The 22,591-nt window shown below is 45.4% G+C and overlaps 1 protein-coding gene across 1 annotated transcript in view; it reads left to right on the top strand.

Annotated features, from left to right (window-relative positions):
• EDARADD (EDAR associated via death domain) overlaps positions 1 to 20,134 on the top strand; it is a 929,681-nt gene extending 909,547 nt beyond the window's left edge. The window contains exon 5 of the mRNA XM_086925336.1: positions 19,426 to 20,134. Coding sequence (XP_086781462.1) covers positions 19,426 to 19,823 — 398 coding nt within the window. The 3' untranslated portion in view covers positions 19,824 to 20,134. The remainder of the gene's footprint in view (positions 1 to 19,425) is intronic.
• Positions 20,135 to 22,591: the final 2,457 nt, after the last annotated feature.

Genomic DNA, 22,591 nt, shown 5'->3' with positions numbered 1-22,591 from the left:
AGTGGATGTATAAGTGTCTGGATGAAGGATTTAGTAGGTGCATGACTGACTGTATGAGTGAGTGATTAAATGTGTCTCACTGAATGCAAGGGTTAGTGACTAAACTGTCTTAATTAGTGCATCATTATGTCTGTTGTTCTGTAAACTGTCGCATGTGTTGATAAGTAGCTATATGAGTAACTATATGGGTTATTGATTGGTTGCCCAAGTATTTGTATGGGAGACTGAGTGCGTGTGTGGGTGGCTGGGAGGTGTATGACTCTGTGCATAGATGTGTGAGCAGTTGATTCACTAGATGTATGGTTTCAAAAGTGCATGTGGAAACAGCTGCATGGGCGGTTGACTGTGTGCATGAGTGTATTGGTGAGTGAATGGATATCTCAGTGCTACATGTCAAAGTAAGTACATATGTAAAACACAGTACATGTGAGAGTTGACATATATAAATAACTGTGCATAAGAGCCAGTGAATGTGTGAGTGGCTGTATGGATCATTGTGAACTTGTATCAGGGATTGTATAAGAGAGTAAATATGTGTTAGTATATGTTTGAATAAGTAAAGTTTGTATAACTGTATAGTTGAGGAAATGGAGGTGTGATTGATTCTTTGCATGACTGACTAGGTGTGTGAGTAACTCCATGGATGAGTGACAGTCTGTGAGTGTCTGTTTACACTGATTGTATCTAAGGTTATATTAGAGTCTGAAGAGGTTCATCGTATTATCACATGAATGATATCATCAGTGATGTGATCAGTAATGTCAAATGAGATGTCATCAGTGATGTCATCAGTGATGTCATTTGAGATGTCATCAGTGATGTCATTTGAGATGTCATCAGTGATGTCATCAGTGATGTCACTGACCATGTCATGAATGATGTAATATGTGACATCATCAGCAGTGGATTGCGGGTGCGCAATATATAGTTAGTGCAACTAACTATATATGGAATTTCAATGGTTTTGTGTGAGTAAAATAAGGTTTTGTAAATGCGAATTCCTAACTATATATGGTCTATAACCTGTGGTTTTTTCAGTGAATATATATATATATATATATATATATATATGTTTTAACAAATAAAATTGTATGCTTTTTTTATAACTTAAAATAATTATTTAATAATTTTAAGGTTATTTAAGTATTTTTAAGTATCTTGTAGTTATTTATTTTTAATATTTTTTCAATTTCACTTTAATTTTAATAAATTCTATATTTTTACAAAGTGCATATTTTTAAACAATATTTTTGATTCAATATTTTTGTACTTACCTGTTTGTAGATAGCACTTCGATATTTTTGTAGTCGATATTTTGGAGTCGATATTTTAAATGCCTATATTTTTGTAGTCGATATTATGTCAGTGATCCGTCCAGAGCTGCTTGTGGTTACATGTACACCCTTTCGATCAGGAATGAGAATCCCCACCCACTGCCATATCCTTACGTTTTCCTTCAGAGTGAGAGGCCGACAGAGGAAAGATTTATTTTATGCAGTAGAAACAATGTATCAATATACAAGAGTCTTGGTCACCATAGCAATCAGAGAGCCAGGGCCGGCTGCTAGCCTCGGCAGGTTAAGAAAGTTAAAACAGGAAGGTCAAGGTTAAGGATAGGAAGTTTGGTTACTTAGAGGATAATGCATGCAGTCATGACTGTAAGGGAAAGTTCAAGTACTGTAATGCTCTGCCTTTATATCTGCCTAAATATGCAATGCATAAGCTACAGTTGGTCCAAAATTCAGGCCCCTTCCTGATTCTAGGTCTCCAAAAGCATAATCCTTTTACTCCAGATTTGTCAGCAGAACATTGGTTGTCTGCCAAAGAACGAAGGGTGAAACAGCAGTTAAACACCCTGGTCGTGCTTCGGCTGTGGCGTCTCTAAGATGGCGGCAGCGCGCTGAGGCGAAGATTACCCCTGGTTAGTCCGGCGGGAGCTCTGCGATCTGCTCCTGAGCGATTAGCACCTAGCCCCCGGCGGTGCACTACAGAGGCAGCGGTCCAGGAGGGGAGAACTGAAAGGACGGGATTGACAGCATATCCGAGAGCTGGGCTACGCTTTCAAGATGGCGGCTCTCTGAGGTGACGGACAGACTGGGAGCCGCAAGCAGTGAAGAAGAGGCTTAGACGGAACGGCAGGGAGGAGTTGCTTACGGGAGAAAAGGCTAGCCGCTGAGACGCGCGCCCTGAGCCCGGAACCAGAACACTGGGCGAGAAGACAGCGGCGATCGCTGTGAAGTAATACTGAAACCTGGAGTTCCTGAGTAACTGACCGACTGAGAGGTGCTCCGAGGTGTGAAAGCACGGCGGGCCTGGCCGCGAGATCAAGAGGAAGAACTGGGGAAGCGGGGTGCTGTGACGCCCACCAGAGATGAGTGCTGGGTGCCGTGGAACAGGGTTCTGATGCTGGTGGAGCTGGGCTGCAGTGCGGAGGTAGCTGGGCTTTGCAGGGACTGCTGGCTGGTGAAACGTGTGCTTTGTGCATTGATCAGCCGTATTGCGAGGTGAGGTGGCAACTGGATTGAACCTGCATGGTGCCGACAGGGGAGTGGGGTCGCTGAGGACACAGGCTGGATGACGGGTGGTAGATGAAAAATGAGAGAGCATTGGGCAAGAAAAACGAGTGAACAGAGGGCAAGAAAAACGAGACAACAGAGGGCAAGAAAAACGAGACGAGAGAAGAGAGGGCAAGAAAAACAAGAGAACAGAGGGCAGAAATTACTTCGAGAGGAGCGCTCCACACGACCACATTTCTCCGAGGCGAGGCAGGAATGCCTCAGAGAAGCCAGCGTCTTTTTCAGATTCGGGGGCGTGGTTTTCGTTCTCTCCTCTTCCCGTTGGCTGGAAGGTAAAATTCCAGCCAATGGGAATTGGAGAGAAAGAAAATAAGAAAGAAGCTTTAAAAAACACCCCCGAATCCGAAAAAAGACGGGGCTTGAACTGAGTGTCGCCCCTCTCCTCCAATGGCTGGCCAGCATTTACTAGGCCAGCCAATGGAGAAGAGGGGCGGGTTCCAAGCCCCCTCTAAGAAACATAAAATCTTCGGCTCTGCCCACTGCTACGCAGTGCGACGGTCCTCGACCTAAAAAGTAAAAACAAATGGCAAAAGCAAACACTATTGACAAGTCCACTGTTGCACCAGCACTAACTGACATTTTCATGCAGGATGCACACAAGAAATACCTAAACAAGTTCCTTTAAAAAATATTTTATCTAAACAAATGTAAGGGGTGAAAGGATATATGGGCACATAGCAGGTGAGGTTTGTGGTAATAGTGGCATAGGGTAAAATAGAATTCAATAAAAGCTAACAAAAATACTGCCTGACTCTGAGAAGTATACAACTTCCCTGGGGTGTGTTTTGTAAAGAAATGCCCCAACAGAACATAATCTATACTCCACAGTTCCAAATGACATGTCCGAAAGGGAAAATGAAAGCCCATAACCATCCTGCAATGGGTAACAACAAAGGGAAGTCCAAAGCAAAACTTAGATGTCCTGCTGTCAGGCTGCTCAGGGCGGAAGAGGGAGATTCCTTTCCAATCCATTTCTGATGAGACCATCACAAGAAGCATATCCTCGTTTACAAGCTGATCCCCAGATGCAGCAGAACCAGTCACTTTCTGGAATGCATCACAGACGGCGCCAGCAACTGGAATTGGACAATGAATGAGACTGACAGAGACAACTGCTGGATGGACCCAGGAGTCTGGGGTAAGAAATAGATGGCAGTCCAGGATGAGAAGAACAAGATCACGTCCGTAGGGTGGGGCTGCGGGTGCATCCTGCAGTGTCCAAAACCTTCATCCTTGGTTGCAAAACATTTCACTACGGGGTAAAGGATCTCATTCTGCCAGGCACCACCTGCCTCAGCAGCTCCTGGACTAGTTCCAGTGAGGCAATGTGATAGGAGGGTGGAGTAGGACACATGAGGTCTCTGGGGTGCCTGAAGAAAAATGAACCCTCAGCAATTGTTGGACACTTTGGCAGGCATTGTCTTGGGAGGAGGAGGGATAGGAGATGTGGGCACAGAGTGAGACGTTTAGCTAGTCAGATCCCTGGGACACCAGCTTCTGCTCTTGGCCAGGTCAACCACCTTTCATGCTGTCCAGAACCATCTGCCTCCACATTGATGTTTAAAAGAGTACTGTCTGTGTGTTAGCCAGTGGACAGTGTTTCTTCTGCATAATGTCCAGCACAACAGGAGGATTCCTCCACATTTCTTCCACCGCGGTGGTGGTGAGCGGTAGTGGTGAGTGCGCGCTCAGTCCCCAAAGTTCTTCTTGCCTGCCCCAGGTGCTGCTGGCCATTACCTATGTCTGCAATCAATGCAAAGAATGAGAAAGAGACTAAGAAAAGGCCATTTGCCTCAAATTATTCAGTGACAATGGATGTAATAAATCTCACAGTTAAACATTACTCTGCAACATTTATGTTTCACCCAATTTTACGAATGTGGATGTAACACATGATTCATTGTCCCAAACTCATGGAATCTACTGTCTAACAAATTGTCGTAAATATATAATTTACCGTCTTAATTTCTATGCAGGTAAGTACTTAATCAATAATAACTCAATCGGAAAGAAAGAAACAGAGTCCGTGGTGTTAGAGTTCTTAGGGGTTTTATTCCTTAAAAAGGAATCGTTCCGGAACTGGATATCTGGTTCCTGGCACCACAAAGGGTCCAGGAAGGGATAGAGCACTATTTTATTGACAATACATAGCTTATATACTTAATTTACACCATAGAAACCAATATAGGAGGCGTAACAGCTGAGAGAAGACAAGATAACAGCATCCACGTGTTACTAGTACGTAATCAGAAGGCGTGGACTAGGCGTGAGCTAGAAACGTCACAAGTAGGTGTCACAAGAGGGTGGCACTAAAACAGAAATGTTGCAATGTCAGCAGAAATCGGAAGCTTGGATGCGCGCGCAGCTGCATGACGTGTGATTGACGTGAAACTGGAGGGTGCAGAGGGCTTGACATTTACACTAACGGAAAGAGACAGAAGTCTGGCATGTCAGATCAACTCGTACTTCTATCATATCTGATATCTGATGTTTGGGAACCATATTATCTGAACGGAAAAGGTCTCTGGGGCAGAAGCTATTCTATACTGACTGTGAGTGCGTGTATAAGCGCCTGGGTGTCTGCATGAGATGCGTGGGGGCATGGGCCTTCCATGGGAGCACGGTAACCGAGGCTATGAATTACTTGCATGGAGACAGGCCGGCCCTTTGGCTCTGCAGCTGGGGAATGTTTACTTAAACTAGTAGGCAGGAATGTATTTTCGAGGAGCGGAACAGATAATTTGAAGGTTGTAGTCAGTCTTGGCAGGCAGCAGGCTGGGCTAAGCGCGGTGGGCCGCGCTGGAAGTAAGTCAGAGTTCACGGGTACAGAGGCAGCCTGGCTGAGGCTTTCAGAGTCAGAGGCCAGAAAAAGGCTCGATGGCAGAAATTCAGGGCCTACTTTGCCAGAGCTGAAAAACGTGTAAAGTACACTACAAAAAGACGTTGGCATAGCATACTTAGGAACGGACTATTCAACCCATTCAGGGTGGGCCTGAAAGAGGACATGTTAACGTTAGACGCAAATGTATTTGCGTCTTCATAGCTGGCACAGGAGGGAAGTTACATGCACTTTAAGCTGGTACATGGAGACGGTGGGGTACACGCTAGGGAACACAACTTGACCATAAAATTTATATTTCCTCATTCCCTCCTTGTTCCCTACGGACCCTTCATGATATATCGATCCTCATGAATCGATCAGTTTGTTCTTGTAACATCATTTGCTCTTCTTTCTTTCTTTCACGTCTTGAAAGAAAACTGGAATGTTCAATGCATGAAGTGGCGCACAGTCCACAAATCGCCGGCCCACACTGCAAGCATAGGCAGCAACTGAATACTAGGACTAGGCCAATGCCTAGGAAGGATAGGATCTTCCATCCCCAAGCTGTTAACGTTGTCCAGAACCAACCGGACCAAGTCCAGGTGCCTGGATTCTGATGTATCAGATTAGCAATTTTATGAAGACGTGTAATAGCTTTGTATACAGATGGCGCGTTTTCTGGAATGAAAACACAGCAACTTGACCCGATGACCTTACAGGCTCCACCTCTATCTGCCAAGATGACGTCAATAACAAGGCGATTCTGAAGGACAACAACCCGCATGGCGGACTGTTCTTCGGTTAAGTTACCTAGGGCGGAGGCAGTTTCATTCACTACTGCTTCAAGTGTTCTAGTTAATCTGCGTATTAGTTTACTATTTTGGACAGGGCCTAAAAAGAAAAAGAATCCTTTATTAAAATCGGTGTATTGTTCCCATGCCGTTTCTGTGTAGTCGACAAGCGGGATATCTCTTCTGAATCTACTCTTTACTAGATTTGTATTTCTGTGATAATCAGGAGGAGCTAGAAAAACAGGTGGCAGAAGGAAAGCAATATAACAGGTACCATCCCAATCTGGAGGTAAACATATGTATGCGGTATGACCACAAACAAAATAGGAATGACGGGTAGCTTTAAAGGACGATCTACCATGATCACTGAATTCGACCACAGTAGTACATTTACTATGACCTAAGTGTACTGAACCTTTCTTTCTGACACATAATTCACCAATGACTGGTAATACTGACATAGCGGGCAGAACTGGTGTAGCTTCGGATTCAACTGTAAGAATCATAAGGTTAATTGTATAATTACTTAATCCGTATACTTCATTTTCTAGATCAGTTCCTATTCTGATGGGGAGTCCCTCCTTATCCGGGTAACAGATGTCGAGCAGAACTAAGTTCAAGTTTCCCCAAACCCAGCTCCCGTCGAAGACAGAAATATCAGGATCTAAGGAATTAATTATTTTAAACCATGCACCACAGGAGCCGTTGTGAGTGAACGGATACGGAAAGAGGGGCAGAGCTCCCTTGTAATTCTGGTAGGGAGGGAGTCGGCCACATATCCAGCAATTTGTAGCATTATTAGTCTGATGGGAATGATGAAGCATACTAATGAAAGTGTTGTTGCGCAGCGCAAGTCTGTAAGACAGTTCATGTGGAGGTAACTCGCTAAAAGAATGTTCAGCAGAAACATTGTAAGCAGATTGTTCACGCTTGAAAATAGGACAGTAGATAGGAAGTAATATGCTTGCAACAATAATCAGAATACTTAGAAAAAACATTATTAACAATGTCACTATACAGTGACTACGCAGTGATTTGCAGTATGTATGTTTCTTGAATTGTCTCTCTCTCTCTCTATCTCGATCTAGGGGATACATGTCAGAAACTATTTAACCGATTCACCTAGGGGAGGACTTAAACAATTAAACTGTCTGACTTGCTAGATCGGAGCTTTGATCTGTACTCCTCTTGTGGAGTTTTCTCTCGGTCGGAAACTTTAAAGTCACTGGGCTCGATACAGTCTTTGGAAGGGGTGGACGAGCCTGGGTCTGGTTTCAGTTCATTGCATAGTTTGATATGGCTCGTGTGGATCCACCCCTTTCTGCCCTCCACTTTCACCGCTGTCCTCGTAGTAAGTAGAACGGTCTTCGGTGCTTTCCAGCGGGGCTCCAGCGGACTTTTCCTGTCAAAGTTCCTTATTAAAATCAGGTCGCCTGGACGGACATCATGCGGCTTTACGTCAGTGTTGTCAGGGAAGGCTGCGGCAACCTGTGAACGACATGATTGGAGTGCAGACATCAAGGAGGCAAGGTAATCTGTCAACATATTGCAATCAACATCAGTAATTTTCTAAGGAATGGGCGTCCCCCACATATTCGGTGGTCTACCAAAGACCACTTCGTACGGGGATAGTCCTGATCTCGAGTGGGCAACCATTCTCATATAGAACAGTGCCACTGGCAGGGCGACTATCCAGTCGACCCCTTTCTCTTGACATATTTTTCCAAGGCGGGTCTTTAATGTCTGATTATGCCTCTCTACAAGGCCTGCGGCTTCGGGATGTCGGACACAATGGAATTTCCATTGATATCCTAGCAGCAAGGAAACTTGCTTCATTAATTCGGATGAGAATGGCTGACCGTTATCTGAGTACACGACACGAGGCATGCCGTACCGTGGGAAGAATTCACGAACCAGCTGCCTGGCAGTGGTCGGAGCAGTGTAATCTGGGACTGGATATGCTTCGGTCCAACGGGACAGTGCACAAACAATTACGAGGACATATTTGAATCCTCGACAACGGTTCATCTGGATATAGTCCATCTGGAGGACTTCAAAAGGGTGATCGGGAGGATGAAATCCACCTTGCTCTACAGGGACGCTTTTACCTGGATTGAACTGACAACAGATCATGCAAGTACGCACTTTCTGTTTTGCTGCTGCTCGTAAGTGTTTATTGCTCCAAAGATTTTGTAAACTGTCTAACATCGCTTTCTCTCCTAGATGTGCTGGACTATGTGCTGTATTGATCATGACTTGAACCATAGAATCAGGGAGAAACCATGTAGATTTTCCCTTCGTCATCCAACCTTGATCTGTCTGGATCCCTCCTAGTTCAATCCATTTCTTTATTTCATCTGGGGTAGCATGTGTCTGAATATCGATAACGTCTAGTGTGGGATCCCTGACTGTCATACAATTTGTCGGTCCTATTGTCTTTGTCATGTCAGTTGTCTGAGTGTGAGTCAATGCTGTATGTTTTGCTGTCTGATCTGCCAGGTCGTTACCCTGGGAAACAGAATCTGTAACTTTAGTATGTGCTTTACACTTCATGACGGATATGCCTGAAGGCAGATGTATTGCTTCTAACAGTGCTTGAATGAGGAGACCGTGTTGGATCTTGGCACCATGAGAGGTCAGAAAACCTCGTTCTTGCCATAACATTCCGAAGTCGTGTACAACTCCGAACGCATAACGGGAATCAGTGTATATGTTGACATTTCTGTTCTTGGCTAGTATACAGGCTCGGGTCAGAGCAATAAGCTCTGCCGCTTGAGCGGACAGTGTGTCAATACGATGTGTTTCTTTTACTTCGGTTTCAGTGGTCACTGCATATGCGGCCACTAATTCTCCTGTACTTGTTCTCATACATGAACCATCCACATAAAGTGTCAGGTCTGGATTTGTCAATGGAACATCTGTTAAGTCTCGTCGAGGCTTTGTTACTGCATTAATGATCTCTAAACAATCATGCGGGGCTGGATCTGTCATATTTGAAGGTAACAGTGTTGCGGGGTTCAGAATGCTGCAGCGTCTGATTTCTATGTGTGGCTGGAATAGCGTTAATTCGTAACCTGTCAGTCGTGCTATGGTCAAGTGCTGAGTCTGGGTTCTGTTTAAAAGAACCTCTACAGAATGTGGAACTTGTACTATCAACTGATGGCCTAAAACAATTGAATCGCTCTGTCTGATTGCTAGTGCTGTTGCTGCTACTGACTTTAAGCACGCAGGGAGTGCCTGGGCTACTGAATCCAATGTACTTGAAAAATAAGCGCAAGGCTTATGTGAACCTGCTTGGTCTTGAGTGAGAACAGACAATGCTGTACCATCACGTTCTGTAACAAAAAGTGTAAACGGTTTACTGTAACATGGTGTCGCTAAAACTGGTGCTCGACATAATGCTCTCTTTAATTCCTCAAAGGCTTGTGTGTGTTCCTGAGTCCAAGGGAGGACAGTCGAAGTCGCTGCCTCCTGTGTCGTTAACTGGATGAGTGGTTTAGCTAGAAATGCATATTGAGGAATCCATTGTCTGCAGTACGAGGTGAGGCCTATAAAGGCCCGCACTTCCTTTTGTGTCTGGGGTTGTGGCATATTTACAATTAACTGAATGCGATCGAGAGTGAGCTGTCTCCCCACTTTGGACAGCAAGTGACCCAGGTACACAACTTGCTGAACACAGAATTGTAGCTTCGAAGGAGACACCTTGTGTCCCTTGTCGGCCAGGAAATGTAAAACTGTCAGTGATGCTTGTTCACATTCGGGCTCACTTCGTGCGGTGATCAGCAGATCATCGACGTATTGCAGTAAAGCGGTGTTAACTGGCATTTGAATACAATCTAGTTGTTTTTTCAGTGCTTGACTATAGATGCTGGGGCTTTCTGTGAATCCTTGAGGTGCGCGGGAAAATTTGAAACTTCGTCCATTTAAACTGAATCCGAAGAGGTATTGGCTCTCTGGATCAATAGGTACACTAAAGAAAGCGTTCTTGAGATCAATTACAGTAAAGAACGTTGCTTCAGAATCAATAGCAGTCAATAGGGAAGAGATATCAGGGACCACAGGGTACTGTGGTACAATGCATTTATTCAGCTCTCGCAGATCAATCACCAGCCGATATACTGGCGGTGCATTGGGGTCGGTACGTTTAAGAATTGGAATGATGGGTGAATTACAGATATTGGAGTCGGTCTCTACGACCACTCCTTGGGCAATGAGCTCTTCAATGATTTTCAGTAAAGCCACTACAGCATCGGGTGGTAACTTGTATTGTCTGATTCGTGGTAAAACAACTCCTGTCTTGAGTGTGACACGGTATGGTGTGATATGCATACAACCTACATCAGTTGGGCCTTTTGCCCACAAGTAATCTGGTACATTTTTCAATCTGACGTCGAACTCTCGTAAAACGTAATGACCCTTGAAATCCTGCAGAAAGAGTCTAACTCCCTCCGGGGAACAGCAAATTATGGCTCCTAGAGCCTTCAACGTTTTTATTCCTAACAGATTTTCTGGACATGATTTCGTAAGTAACAAGTCTGTAACTCGTGATAATGGACCCACAGCCAGGGGGACTGGTTCTGATACTTCATTTACAATGGGCTGTCCTGAAAAACCAAGGGAAACATTCTGTGAGCCTGAGAGGGGTGCCCCTGGGACTTCATCATGGCTAATTGTGGTGCGGCTTGCCCCTGTGTCAATTAAAAACTTTCTGTCTTTTCCCAATACTTGACTGTGTACATAAGGACCTTCTTGATCTACAGGAATTTCAATAAGAGGCAAACCCATCTCCCTCTCTAGGCTATTTCATGCGTATCGTTGGTAATCGGGATAAGCAGCTTGGGCATACTGGTACATCTGTTGGGAGACTTGTTGAGTCGCGGCAATGGGCTGTGGCTGTGATACCGCTACTGTCTGTGCTGTATGAGGTGAAGCATGCATAGGCTGCGTGTTCTGCATAGGCTGTACATTCTGTGAGGTCTGTTGCTGGACCTGATCTTGTCTTGGTGGATGCGGTCTCTCTTTAGTTTTACCTGTTGATATGTTATGTTTCAGGACTGGACATTCATGTACGTAGTGACCTGGCTGCTTGCAATAGTTGCATGTCCCTTTAACGGGAGCTGCGGCGTGACCTGTCTGGGTCGTACCCTTTCTGTGGCCGTCGGTTGGGACCGACTGGGCTACTAACATTTTCATTTTAGTGTCTTTCATACGTTTCTGTTCCTGATCCTGTTCTTCTCTAATTCTGTTCTGATGGTATTGTAACATTTGTAACATCTGTGATGGCGTATTTGCTTGCCATGTACTCTCAACCTTGTATACACGATTTTTGACTGCTAACAGGGAATTCTCAACTAACTTGGATACAAAAAGATGCGGGTACGACTCGCTACTTGGTTTAAGACCACTATTAATAATGAAACATTTCTCGAATCTTGAATAGAAGTCACTAGTATCTTCGTCGGGTTTCTGTTTACATGCTGAGATTGCATCCCAGTCTTCCTTTCTAGTTGTCAACAATCTTGGCAGAACCTGTACTATCAAACCTGGTAATGCTTTAGTTTTCTCCCCAAGGCCTACCCCTGGGACTCGTTTGTTCTCCTCGTCTTCTATTTCTGCCCATACAATCTTTTTCTCTCCCACCTCCCATTCCTTTTCCTTTAGTTTTTCGTAGATGCCCGTGGGCAGCAGTACCTTTAACATTTTTGTGATATCTTCGTACGTGTAATCCCCCATCAGTAACATGTCTTTAAGCTCTCTGTGAAAACCTGCGGGGTCTTTATCATGGCACGGGACTAGTTTCTTCATTTCTAACAGTTCTAACTTAGTCAGTGGCGTGTGTACATACACACGTTTCAAGATATGATCCTCACCCATAACTGGGTGTACTTCTCGTAAGGGGTTCTGACTTTCAATGCCATTCAGGCGTTCCATATGATACATTTTTCTTTCTGGGGGCGGAGCGGGAACGTATTCAGAGCTTATGAAAGTGTTATATCTATGTCGTTGTTCTAGAATTATTTGTATTAACTTGGTACTGAGACCTCTCCATCTATCCATGAGTAGTGCTTCTAATGTTTCGTGTAAGGGACCTGGATCAGAATGTTGGTTTCTGTATTTCGTGAGGAGGTGCTGAATCATGTATACACCTGCTAATTTCTGCTCGTCTGGGGAAAGGTTCAGGAATGTCTGCGCTACGGTGTCATCATTATATATATCCGGATTTTCAGTCCATAATATGGCTGACCGGGCTAGTTCTTGTTCATCCATAGAATTGAGTACATGGTACCCCATTCTCTCTCGGAGCCTTTTATCAGTCTCCTGGAACTGATGTTCAGAAGAATTCGGGTTTGTTAAGGCAGAGAGAAAAACTCTCTTGCTTTCTGGACGAGTGCCTTTCCTAAGATAAGTTCCCTTACCTACATACGCTATAGTGTCTGTAGTCCTTTCTGGTTCTTCAGGTTCTTCTTCCTCCTCCTCGGAAGCCTTTTCTTTCTCTTCTTTGTGTATTTCTATCACTTCTTTTCTTATTTTCCTGTACATACTGGCTATGCAAGTCCCCTTGTCGTGTTTTCCTTCATATATATTTTGACCCCACTTGTTCAGTGCATCTAATTCACTCTGATCTGTCCCAGGCCTGTCTCGTTCTCTTATTAGGCAATTTATGAAAAAACGTAGTATCTGTGCTTGAACGTCAACTTTCTGATGCTCCATGGCATCCTTAATACTGTCAGGGTCTTTCCCAGTCTGAACAAACTCATATATTCTATCTAGGCGCTCTTTCATTCCTGCAAATAACAGCAGGAAATCGGTAGCAGATCGTAACCGTAGTGATGCCATCATCATTCTATCGTCTTTGCCGGGTACTGGATCATATCTGCAAACTGAAAGGTTTTCTTTAAGTATGTCGAGGCGGGGTGATTTGAACGTGAAAGGACTCTGCATATCCCTAAGGTTTACTCTGTGTGTTAATGGCGGGGTCCTGAGACCCCCCATCGCACCTCCTGAGGCGGAAGCTTGGACATTAGCTCTCTGTGGAGTCTGTATCTGAACTTGAATTTGTCTTTTAGTAGAGTCAGGTAGACGTGGTTTCGGTAGATCAATTTTAGGTACAGGAGGTGGTGGAGGTGGTGGAACAGGAGGAATCTGTTGCGGTACTGGCGGAATATGATCTTGGGGCGGGTTACCACCCCCGTCCCTGTCGTTAGGCAGGGCGCGGACAGGCAGATTGGTGTAAGCGGGTGCTACATCCTCTAGGTAGGAGTTCAGGAATATGTCTTTAGTGGTCTTATGAGTTACTTTAGTTGGAACCAATGGTGACGGCAGATTTTTCGGTATTTCTAAAATGGCCTCAGGCGAACCCTCGGCCGCGAGATACATACCGTTTACGAGATTGTTTCGTGCACGGTCTACTTGCTCTGATTTTACTCGGATCCCTTCAGTAATTAATTCATTTTCTTGGGCCTTATCTGATTCTCTAAGTCTGTCTTCTCTACGTAATTCTTTTTCAGCACGCTTATGTGATTCCTTACGCCAAAACTCTATGGCGTCTTTCTGAGATTGTCTGGCTTTCTTTTTCCATAGTGCTTCCTCTACCTTCATGATGCACTCGGCATCCCATGTTCCGGTAACAGGCCATCGGTGTCTTTCGTCTAGATGTTTAGTATACTCGGCCCATAAGTCTAGATATAATATGGCATCTATGCCATGCTTGTGGTACATAAAATTTCCAGGAGTGTCCCTAGGGGGGATAGGAATTTCTTCCTCTAGTATCCCTTTCCTAGTTCCTATCTGCTTTAACTTGTTGAAAAACGGCATCTTGTTTACTTAGTACTGAATGCTCAATCCTTGCTACTTAATACTGGATACAGCTAGTTATACAAGAACACAATAATATACATTAAAAACAGTCACACTCATACCACGACATTAATCACATGAAAAGACATTTGAGACGTATATGACTACCCCCTATACCGGATGTACTGCTAAACAGCACAGATACACTGCTAAAACAGTGCAGAAACTTGAAATAACGGATGTACTGCTAAACAGTACAGATACACTGTCTAAAAACAGTGCAGACCGGACTTGTGTACCCAAACCCGTCTAGATACGTCCCAGCAATGGTACTCACCGGGAAGCACGGAAACAGAAGGCCTCGGAAAACTCGACTGGACTGGACTCGACTCGACACTTCGGAAAACTTCGGAAAACTTCGGAAAACTTCGGAAAACTGGTGGGCCTCTTGACACCTCGGACCTTGCTTCTTTCGGCTAGGCTCTGGTCGGGATCCTCCGCACTCCTCACCGCCTCGTCTGGGTACTGATCGCAGTCTTCGTCACCTCCGTGGGCCAGAGGGAGATACAGGAAATCCTGCCGGTACGCGTAGTTTCCTTCTAACTGATGGCAGGGGACAGAGCTTGCAACGCACCAACCGGCGCGTGAGGTGGGGGAGGGGTCCCTGTTCGGGCGCCAAAATGTCGTAAATATATAATTTACCGTCTTAATTTCTATGCAGGTAAGTACTTAATCAATAATAACTCAATCGGAAAGAAAGAAACAGAGTCCGTGGTGTTAGAGTTCTTAGGAGTTTTATTCCTTAAAAAGGAATCGTTCCGGAACTGGATATCTGGTTCCTGGTACCACAAAGGGTCCAGGAAGGGATAGAGCACTATTTTATTGACAATACATAGCTTATATACTTAATTTACACCATAGAAACCAATATAGGAGGCGTAACAGCTGAGAGAAGACAAGATAACAGCATCCACGTGTTACTAGTACGTAATCAGAAGGCGTGGACTAGGCGTGAGCTAGAAACGTCACAAGTAGGTGTCACAAGAGGGTGGCACTAAAACAGAAATGTTGCAATGTCAGCAGAAATCGGAAGCTTGGATGCGCGGGCAGCTGCATGACGTGTGATTGACGTGAAACTGGAGGGTGCAGGGGGCTTGACATTTACACTAACGGAAAGAGACAGAAGTCTGGCATGTCAGATCAACTCGTACTTCTATCATATCTGATATCTGATGTTTGGGAACCATATTATCTGAACGGAAAAGGTCTCTGGGGCAGAAGCTATTCTATACTGACTGTGAGTGCGTGTATAAGCGCCTGGGTGTCTGCATGAGATGCGTGGGGGCATGGGCCTTCCATGGGAGCACGGTAACAGAGGCTATGAATTACTTGCATGGAGACAGGCCGGCCCTTTGGCTCTGCAGCTGGGGAATGTTTACTTAAACTAGTAGGCAGGAATGTATTTTCGAGGAGCGGAACAGATAATTTGAAGGTTGTAGTCAGTCTTGGCAGGCAGCAGGCTGGGCTAAGCGCGGTGGGCCGCGCTGGAAGTAAGTCAGAGTTCACGGGTACAGAGGCAGCCTGGCTGAGGCTTTCAGAGTCAGAGGCCAGAAAAAGGCTCGATGGCAGAAATTCAGGGCCTACTTTGCCAGAGCTGAAAAACGTGTAAAGTACACTACAAAAAGACGTTGGCATAGCATACTTAGGAACGGACTATTCAACCCATTCAGGGTGGGCCTGAAAGAGGACATGTTAACGTTAGACGCAAATGTATTTGCGTCTTCATAGCTGGCACAGGAGGGAAGTTACATGCACTTTAAGCTGGTACATGGAGACGGTGGGGTACACGCTAGGGAACACAACTTGACCATAAAATTTATATTTCCTCAAAATCCTACCTTGGAAAAGAAACACCCACCTGCATCATCCTTTGACATAATCACTGATTGAGGAACAGCAATCAAAGGTCAAAAATGTGATACCTTCAACAACCCAAGCATGCAGCAGTGATATACTCTACTTTTTCATTTGCTTGTTATTGTTTAACTCGAATCCAGTCATTTTTAGATAAATGAGTGTGCTGTGCTTATCTCATTATATGATGTAAAACACATGATAATTTATACCTGATACATCTTTGGAGAAATAACATTACCTTACAATGAATCCCCCCCCCCTCTACCTCCCCAGCGCCATGAGACTCTCTCGGGTGAGTAGCGTGCTTTAAAATTCCCTGATTGATTGATTAAATGCATAACATTTACATTTATATACTTAGCAATTAATGAACCCGTATTCAAGGAGGTTGTCTCAGGCCTGGAAAGTCCAACCATGCCATCTCCAGCATCCTCTTCTGCAGGGAGCTAGTATATTGTACGGTGTGGTTGGACCTAAACAGAATGGCTAGGACCTTGATCATGGACCAGAAGTGGAAATCCTACCAGCACACCTCCTAGGATCTTCGGGTGCTAATCCTCATCCCAATACACTTCCTGGTAATCTCTTGCCAGATCACAAGGTGTGCATTCTAGGCCAGGTGGGTGCTGATCAACCCAGGCAGGAAAAACAATGACCCAGATGCAGAGAGAAACCTCCCTATGTATTTAAACCATTTGTTGTCCGTTTTCTGACTAAACACCCGCTTTGGAAGGTTGTTTCTGAAAAACAAAAAATGAATACCAACTGTGTCAAATTAACACGGTGCACACTTAACATTAATCTTGAGTATAGGTGGAGAGGAGGGGCCAAGCTGGCGACCAAGATGGCTGCCTAGGCTCCCGGCTCCGCAGACCTCCTTCTCCTGCCACAAGATCCTGCCATTTATCCTGCGCCTATGCCCTGCCCCCGCATAGAAGAATCGAAATGACGCCTGACTGAGTGATCCCGAGCGATCCATCTGCTTTGGAGATGGAAAAACATCGTCATTAAGATTGCGGCCTGCACCAACATTGCAACCTCGAGTGATGAAGTGGCCGGCATGTAGTTGAACAACATCGGCCACGAGGCGACGCAAGGCACCGGTCAGCCGAGATGGATATTTGAATTTTCCCAAATTTGACGACAGGTTTCCACCACGCATAAATGCATGAGAGGTGTGAGATAGCAACACCAAGGCTACGCTCGGAGTGCCCTGAACAACAGGACCTGTAAGCCCGAAGGCGAAGTAGCGAACCGGGACTTGACCCGCTCGACGCGGGACGAACATTCGACGATAGCCCCGGTGGGTTTCAGGAAACCGGGGAAGCTATATGCTGAACGTACAATATCATCGGATCGGAGAATCAGCCTGCGAGGCCGGGTACAGGGTGCATAATGGCGCCCAAAACAGACCTGAGTCAGACCCAGACCCGCTCCTCCAGGGGGACTAAAAAGACCCAAATGAATATTTTGGAACGTTATATCCTGCGATTGGGGCAAAAACAACCGCCACCGGGGGAGAGGAGATGGCGCTGGCCGGGGATGAACAAACGCTATGAGATATCATGGCGGTGATTGGTAGAGTGCACTCCTCCCTGACCCAGAAGATGGAAGCCCTTGACAATAAACTGGTCACTGTAACACTGGAGATTGGTCTTATTAAAGCGGACCTAGTAAAGTCGAACGGGAAAGTGCAGGCCTTGGAACTCAGAACAAGCAGCTTAACAGACGACGTAAATTCATTGAAGCAGGAGGTGCCCGAGCTTCTGGCCTCAAGAGCTCTTGTGGATAGCAAGTTCAGTGATTATGAAAGACGGGCACGGCGAAACAACGTTCGCATACTGGGAATACCGGAGGAGTCGGAGGGACATACATCGGCCCGGTTTGTGGAAGAACTTATCCGCGATCACCTGAAACTGAAAGGACTTAGCAAACACTTCGCGATCGAGAGTGCCTACAGAGTTCCGGGGGGTAAGCCCCAACGGGTTGCGCCCCCCCAGTCCGATGATCGCAAGGGTTCTGTATTTCCGAGATCGCAACGCCATCCTTCAGACGGCTCGAGCAGAGACTCAGTTGCGGTTTAATAACGTGGCCCTTTAATTTTTCCCGGATTTCACGCAATTGGTTCAAAAACAACGCCAGGGATTCTTATCGGTGAAACGGGAACTCAGAGAGAACGGTATACCATATGCTTTGATGTTTTCGGCTCGCCTCCGGGTGGAACTTAATGATACAGTTTGGTTCTTCGACGCTCCTGAGGTGGCTGCAGACTGGCTGGGAAGTATCCATACACCTGATCCTACGGGCCAAGGTTGAGAAGAGATGACTGTACCAGAACTTTGGTTAACTTGGTGGTTGTTCGGGACTCAATTTCAACTTAGCGATGTGCGGAAGGCGGGATGGGCATATAATGACTCTCCATTTAGTACATTTTGAAAATCTCCTTAGTGAGCTACATATATAGGGGACGCTCAGATGTGGTGGGGGGGCGGGGAGCCTGAACGAAGGTCCTCCTCCATTTTCTACATTCAGTTATCTTAGATTAGTTTTGGGGCGACAGGCACACTGCTAGTTGGGGATGAGCGTAAGCTACATGCAGGGGTGCAGGGAGGGGGAGGGGGTTTGCGCATTAGCGGTTTTGTTTTAATGTATGCATAGATATCGTCAATTATTCTGATCATATTTCAGTATCCGGGGGCTAGACTTATTTTAATATCCTGATTCTACGGGTGGACGGGTTCTGAGGGCTGCAGCGCTTAGGTTGTGTCGTCAAGTGATCACTAGCGTCAGTGTCTCAGCAACTTCTCCTGTCGCTCTTCATGTATCCTGTTATTTGTACCTGTTCCCCTATTATTATGATTGAATGTATGGCACCCGATACGTTTGTATTTTTTGTTTATATCACTAATAAAAAGAAATATTAAAAAAAAGACAATTTTTTTTAAAAAAAATCTTGACTATAGGTGCAGGGCCTTTGCCGACCTAAGCATCTTTTTCTTATTAATTTTCCTTTCAAGTAATCAATTTTTATAGCACATTTACCGAAAGTGTTTATACCTAAGCAGAGGTTATACTATCACAAAGGGGATTACAAATCAGCCAAAATAAATAGTCATGAAAGTGGTGTTAGTATGGTACATAGAAGCTATTATGAGAAGAGGTATAAATGGGTTTTTAGTTCAGCTGGTAATATATAAGATGCGGGAGACAAATGGATAAGAAGACGCAAGGAGAGTGGCAAGGAGGAACATAACATTGAAAAAAGAAGAAGCGGAGGGGGCATTAGGAACAGATTATGTGAACCAAGAGAGCAGGAAAGTGTATAGATGGAAGGTGTATAGATTGAAGGTCAGAAATAGGGAGATTTAAGAATTAGTTGGTATTTGTAAACAAAGTAAATACATTCAAAGAGGATACATTGGCTGTATTCTGCAATCACTGCTGTTAACATTATGTTGTAATAAAGGAATAAATAACACGGTACATATTCTCATTGACTTCAATGTACTCTTTTCCATTATAGGTGTAGCATCGAAGTGTCAGTCCTGTAGAACAGCTTTTAGTGAAAACTGCACCTGCTCTGTGATATGTTTCTCACCACCAACAATAAGTGACCTGCTGAATGATGAGGATTTACTTTACATTCTAAGGATTAAGCTAGATCCATGTCACCCAACTGTGAAAAACTGGAGAAACTTTGCAAGCAAGTGGGGGATGACATATGATGAGTTGTGCTTCATTGAACAGAAACAGAAAAGTCCTACATTGGAATTTTTGTTCCGGAATAGTGAAAAGACTGTAGAGCAGTTGATTGACCTATGTAAATTATATAAAAGAGCTGATGTGCAGACCTTATTATTGAAATGGGTAAAAAATGATTGGCCCAAAAGGGTACACAGAAACCATCCGAATTGCTTGTAATCTAATAGTTGTATTAAAATGTACTAGTTTGTTTTTACTCTGCTCTTTTCTCCATTGAACGTTGCCGATTTGTTTACTTTGAACAGTAGGAGAATAGAAATATAATTTGGATTAAATGATATGCAGTGAATACATTGGATATTAGATGGTCCATTGCACACTAATGATGAATAACCAGTGTCTTGTACAATGCCAACCAACTAAATTCATGTGTCTAGTTACTATATGATCTCTCTTATTTTCTACACTAGTCTTGCTATGAATTAGGAAGAATTGCTAGTAACCAAAATAAAAGTATAGACATGTTCTGTCTTTCAAGCTACTATTAATTTACTCGGATATTCTGTTAACTGTGCGGTAAAATAAGTTGAATTGCAGTCATGGAAAATATCTGAAAGAGTGAAGGTAATTAATAACAGTGGCATACGAGTAATTGCAATTGACAGGGGAGACGAAAAGTTCAGGTACGTGGAAGCTGGTCTTATAGTTGAACGTTAAAAAAAGTTGTCTCCACACAGAGGATCTGTTGGGATCAATTGAACCAAAAACTTACTGATTCTTAATAATCAAAAAATTCAGACTGTGTACGTTAGATTATCTGATGAAGTAGGACAGACAGATCTCATGTCTCTAAATTGTGTCCTGTATACTCATTAGTATGCGTATGTCATGTAAAAGAATTGCTTCTAGGACAAGATCCCCTCACTCACCCAAGGGTGACAGGCTTTATCATTGGGTCCCCTTCTCACACCCGGACTGCAAGGTCCATGGTGTGGTATACAACTACCCACAGGAAAGGACCTGAGGTGTTTCACAAAGATGAGCAATGGAAGGGGTCAGCGAGGGGCAGAGTGCAGAATATATATATATATACAGGTGATAAATAAAAGAATCTCCTGGGGTCCACTTTATTCAGTGGGCCTCAGGTATAGAGTTTAAAAAGAGGACTAGGGATCCAACAAATATATCCCTATCAAGGGTCCACATGTTTCTGGGATTCCGGGGCATTCATCAGGACGTTAAAAGTTATTTAGTCACTCTGCATTAACTCGTGAAAATGAGAACATTTTTAGGTCTCGAGACCTATCAATGCGCGCAAGCGCATTGAGCGGAGCGAGAATTCATGTCGGCAAAATCCTCTTCAAACCAAGGGCTTTCAGCCCCGCGGTTTTCTTGAAGTTCACGTGAATCACGTGAACAAACAAGCACGCGCATCGCATGCAAGCCCAGCCTCTGCACTCCTCCCCTCGCTCGCATTCCCAGGCTCTCCCGCCCCCATCCGGCATCAGGCACTCCTCACCGACATCTGTTCATTTCTCCTCCCCCTCCCCAGCCCGAGCCTTCTGCCTCCTCCCTCCCACAGGCTTCCCCTAATTGTTCACTTCACACGGCCGCAGGCCGTGACTTGCATCTGCTTCTCCTGTCTCTCCTCCTCCCCCAACTCGCCATTCAACACATCCTCCCTGTGCCCCCCCATACAGTTGTCTCACTTAGTACATTGTTGAGCCATCTGTTCCTCCACGTGGTCGTGGTCGCTCGAGTTGCCCACCCGCCCCCTCTCCCCTTCCGTGACTCGCATGATCATCAAAGGCAGCCCAGCAGGCAGCCCACCCCCTCCCTCTCCAGTGCCTAATCTCTGCCCGCAGCTCCGACTCTGTCTACAGCTTGCTCTCCCTCGCCATTATGACTGCCACAGGTTTGTCCTCTATAAAGAGGCTTCTCTGCGGACCAGTTCTCTCACAGGCAAGCACATTCCTTTCTGTACTCACGTGACTCGGGACTTGGCTTTCGGACCTAGCGCCTTCATCTCTAGCACACCTTATTATAATTCATCAAAAGGTGGGGGCCTCCTATTCTTAACTCACTCCTGGCTTTCAGACGTGATCACCGAGTGGATAGGAAGGTAAGACGAAACACACCCCCTGACTGATGTCACAACGTGCAGGCATTGCGTGAAATACACTGAAATCCTGATGTTTCGTTCTAACTGCACCCTGAAAGAGTCACCCCGGAAGAATTCCCGGGAACCTCCCCACAGCGTCACCCATTCAGCGGTAATTGAATGAATAACTTTTGTATTGTGGCCTGCAAGACGCGCTCGTGTGGGATCCTTTGCTGTGACTCCACTGAAGCGCGTGTCCTTTTCATCTCTCATCCTCCTATGCTCACCTCACATGCCCCCCCCCCATCGTCCCCCCTGCTGCCCTCTGTGGTTCTCTCTTGTGTCCTTCTCCCCATTCTTAGTGTTCTGTCATGAGCTTTTCTCCCCTACACCATGCTGCTATCACTCCTCACACTCTGCCTTCTTCCTTTCATCATGTGCTTCTCTTGCCGCCCCAGTGTTGCCCCACACCCCCATGTTAGTCTACCTTGTGCACTGATTTCATCGCCAGCTCTCCCCTCTCGGCCCCCTCCCCTGCCCGCCATGTCGCATTTCTCCTCCCCCCTCCCCTTCTCCGCTGCTTGGGCCTCCACCTCGGTTGGGAGCTTGACATCCCCCACTCCCAGCACGTCGTGCTTGTACTTGCTCACAAACTGCTCCATTTGCTTCACCTCGCCGGGGGACAACTCGTGGCATTTCGAGGGGTCCTGGTCGTGAGCTGGCAGCTGCTTCGCCAACTGCTTCTTCCTTTACTGCACGCCACCCGAGCAGGCCACCGGCAAGAGGGTGAGCGGCAGTCAGACAGTGCGTGCCATGTCACTTACAACACCTCAGAGCAGGCACATTTACAGTGCGGACCAGAAGGCGTGCCAGGCCGCTCCCATCA

Source organism: Lissotriton vulgaris, chromosome 6 (genome assembly GCF_964263255.1).
Source record: "Lissotriton vulgaris chromosome 6, aLisVul1.2, whole genome shotgun sequence".
Taxonomy (NCBI): Eukaryota; Metazoa; Chordata; class Amphibia; order Caudata; family Salamandridae; genus Lissotriton; species Lissotriton vulgaris.
This window is presented reverse-complemented; position numbering and strand designations above follow the sequence as displayed.